At 36.1% G+C, this 3,322-nt stretch overlaps 1 protein-coding gene across 1 annotated transcript in view; it reads right to left on the bottom strand.

The window, feature by feature from the left end:
• The window catches only part of ACSL1 (acyl-CoA synthetase long-chain family member 1), a 31,011-nt gene that overhangs the window by 13,032 nt on the left and 14,657 nt on the right, over positions 1-3,322 (bottom strand). The window contains exons 7-10 of the mRNA XM_009330672.1: positions 3,055-3,087; positions 2,823-2,874; positions 1,932-2,005; positions 799-876 (exon numbers count right to left, since the gene is read on the bottom strand). Of these exons, the coding sequence (XP_009328947.1) occupies positions 799-876; positions 1,932-2,005; positions 2,823-2,874; positions 3,055-3,087 (237 nt within the window). The remainder of the gene's footprint in view (positions 1-798; positions 877-1,931; positions 2,006-2,822; positions 2,875-3,054; positions 3,088-3,322) is intronic.

Genomic DNA, 3,322 nt, shown 5'->3' with positions numbered 1-3,322 from the left:
GGGACATGACTACCTGCAACATACATATTTGCAATCTCACCTAAGGGAGAGGTGTTAATTCAACTTCAGTAAGTACAGTAATTAAATAACCTGTGCCTTTACTGTATATATAATAAGTTTGAGGAAATTGCATCCTTTCAATAATGCATACCACCTAACTATGGGCTCAGAGGTCCTTAAGACTGCCAGTATTCAGACAACCTGAGCCCCCTCATCCTCAAAAGTGAAGCCCCAGGTTTTGCCATATGGTAAAACAAGCTATCAGAGAGAACTTCAAAGTTTGTCATTGAATGTCATTAAGAACCATTTTCATTTTCTGGAAGAGAACTCCACTGAAACAAAATCCCTCCCTTTTTATTGAAGTTTCTTGGAAGCAATGGCAAGTTTAACCAACTTAAAATTAGTTTTGTGTAAGCAAGCAGGAAGCCACATTATAAAATAAATTTTTAAAGTTTGCAGACTAAATAACAACATGGACTTTTAATAGTGCACTGATTACATTAGAGGGAATTTCTAGGCAGTGTACATGTGCTAAGGGATTGTCTCCTGTTCTGGTAAACCAGTTTTTTATTAACTCTAGCTCCAAGGTTAACATTTGTATTTCAGCATGAAAACCAACTGTCTAGTATTCACTGAATATTGTTTATGGGATATTGTTTTCCTGAATCTTACCTCAAGCTTTCATACACATGTGCAAGAGTCAAAAAGGAATAGTGTGTATCAGTGGGATTCAAGAGACATGCATTCTGTAAGAAAAGCAAGCTTCCCAATAGTTCAGTACAACAAACAGATGCTTACCTCAACGATTCTCTCAAACATATGAGCCAAGGGCAGGAATGATATCAGAACGTCATCACAGGAAGGCATAAGTGCTTTCTGAAAGTGTTAGTAAAATTAAATTTAATTCTCATTGATTCTCTATTTTGCTGAAGTTAAACACAACAGTGAAATCTAGCATCTAATCTCTAGAGCAGAGCCCTCGCTTCAGTTTTGTTTGCAATGAGGCTGCATTGTCTTTCTTTCATTAAAAATTACAGCAATGACTTCTAGCACGAGTAAACACACATTGCAGAAATGGTAATCTTTTAGAGTTGAGTACAGTGACCACATTGTTACAACTTATTATTCATATGATTATGAATAGAAAAAATTCCAAGAGAAACTGCAGAAGAGTTCCATCATACACATTGGGAGGGAGGGGGAACAAAAAAGGTTAACGTAGTATGCATTAGGGGTTTAAAAAAAGATACACATTTTCATCTTAGATCAGAAAGTCTGCTTATCCAATTTACCATAAGGTTGATATCAAAAGTACCTTACATGATCTAATTGTGAGACTAGTTGCTTAATTTAAAAACAATTCTATATGCAGAGTACTTGGCAAAATAATTAGAATTGTATTTTTAATTACATCTGTATGCGTTAGAATTTAGAACCATCTTCTCAGCTAGCCTGCAGATGAACTTTAGTAGTCTACTGTAAACAAAGAGTTAATACTGTATCAAATAAAAATCGAGTTATGCTTCTTGCTCATTTATGCATGGGCTTTAATTATTTTGGGGGGTTAAAATACATTATAGGTTCTCCCATCCTTAGTGGAAAACGTCAGCCTCTACACAAACCCTCTGATACAGAGCTTGCACTAATGAAAACACTATAAGCCCACGGCAGAATGTAACATAGATCCACATCAGGATCTTTATAAAATTTTGCTCAGGTAAGACCAAATTGTAAGCGTCAGGTTCTTGGCCCTGACAGAAGAAACCAGTAAACATTGTCTTCTGACCTAGCATGGGTAGAGTGCTGTCAAGTTACATTTTCACTTGGATCTTACTAAAAGTTAAGACCAAAGTTACGAGACTTCAATGTTTGTTTTACTCCTGAGATTCTTCCCTTCATGCAAATCCACAACATTAACCTTTGTGGTTTACCTCTGTAGTTTTCACAAAAGCTGAAGCATTGCTGACTATGTTTTGATGAGTGATCATAGCTCCTTTGGGGTTTCCTAAGGAAGAAGCACATCAGGATGCAACTGAAATTTTTAGATCCTTTAAGTTACCAAGCAGTGGTAAAACTAATCTAATAGCATTTCAATCAATCAGTCCCTTCTTCAATACCAATACCTTTCTTTGTATATCAATTGAACAAAGCCAGAGAACTTGCTAACACACTTTCAAGAATAGCTGATAAAAGTTAAGCAGTAAGTTTGTGTTGAAGTCCTCAAATTTCATAAGGAGAGCAAATCTGTAAGAAATTGTCATGTTTCTTGGATAAGCTTCTCATTCAAAATTCAACACTTCTGTGAAGATGCAGCTATCAAACCCAGACTAATTTCTGTTCTCTCATCTACTTTAAAAGTGTAGCTTGTCGTTGTACTCTTCCCTTTTGCTCCCTGCTAGTGTTGGATATTAACTTACAGGTGTCAAGCATGTGACATCTAGACAGTAGTTTTTCTGTTTTCGTCTTACAGCAAGGTTGCATACAGCTAAGGAACAAGTTTTGCTAATACAGTACAAAAAAGACTACAGAAGAATTGAAAGTCTGAAGTCTGATGCAGAGTCCTTATTATAATGGAAATACAGGTTCAGTACTTATTTCCAAGCCCAAAAATGTAACACCTCCACCCCCCAATACTGCAACTCTGTATTGATCAATGGGGAGAAAAAAAAAATAATCAAAGGGAGCCTTACCATAAAACTTCCCCAGCTACTACTTGCCAAAAAGATGCAGCAGCAGGGGAGAGACTTGAAAAAGTAGGAGGGCTTCTGAATTAATTTTGCACATACAGGATAATAAATTCTGCATAATGTAATGAGGTGTACCTGTTGTTCCACTGGTGAAACAGATGACTGCTAGATCTTCTGGCTTTGGAGGCTATGAGAGTTAAGAAAGTATTAGTATGGTTAAGATAGCAAGGAAAAAGATTTTCTTGGACAAAACATTGAAATACTAGTGTTACTTTTGAGCTATGGGAGATAGGGAGATTTCCTAGTTTGATCTACAGAATGCTATCCCAGCTTCAGACTAAGTAACTTGAGCTAATTTCATACTTACCATAGGTTTTTGCCTGTGTGCTCTTCCCAGCTCCTACAGAAAGGAGAGAAAGAGGAGGGAGACAGTTTAGACATGAGCGGGTAACTTTTTTGCTTTAAATTTACCAGATAAACATTACCAACTATCATAATATTCCATTATTTAGACTGTCTGTTAAGGCATTTTAACTTATAAAAGGGTAACAAAGGCTTTAAAAGATGTTTTAAAGATATATAGAATAACTACCATGTTCTACAAATACAAAAGTGATAGCTAATTTAAGACTCAG

Source organism: Pygoscelis adeliae, unplaced genomic scaffold, assembly GCF_000699105.1.
Source record: "Pygoscelis adeliae isolate BGI_AS28 unplaced genomic scaffold, ASM69910v1 Scaffold167, whole genome shotgun sequence".
NCBI classification, from domain to species: Eukaryota; Metazoa; Chordata; class Aves; order Sphenisciformes; family Spheniscidae; genus Pygoscelis; species Pygoscelis adeliae.
Note: the sequence above shows the minus strand (reverse complement) of the source record. Positions and strands in the feature narration are given on the sequence as shown.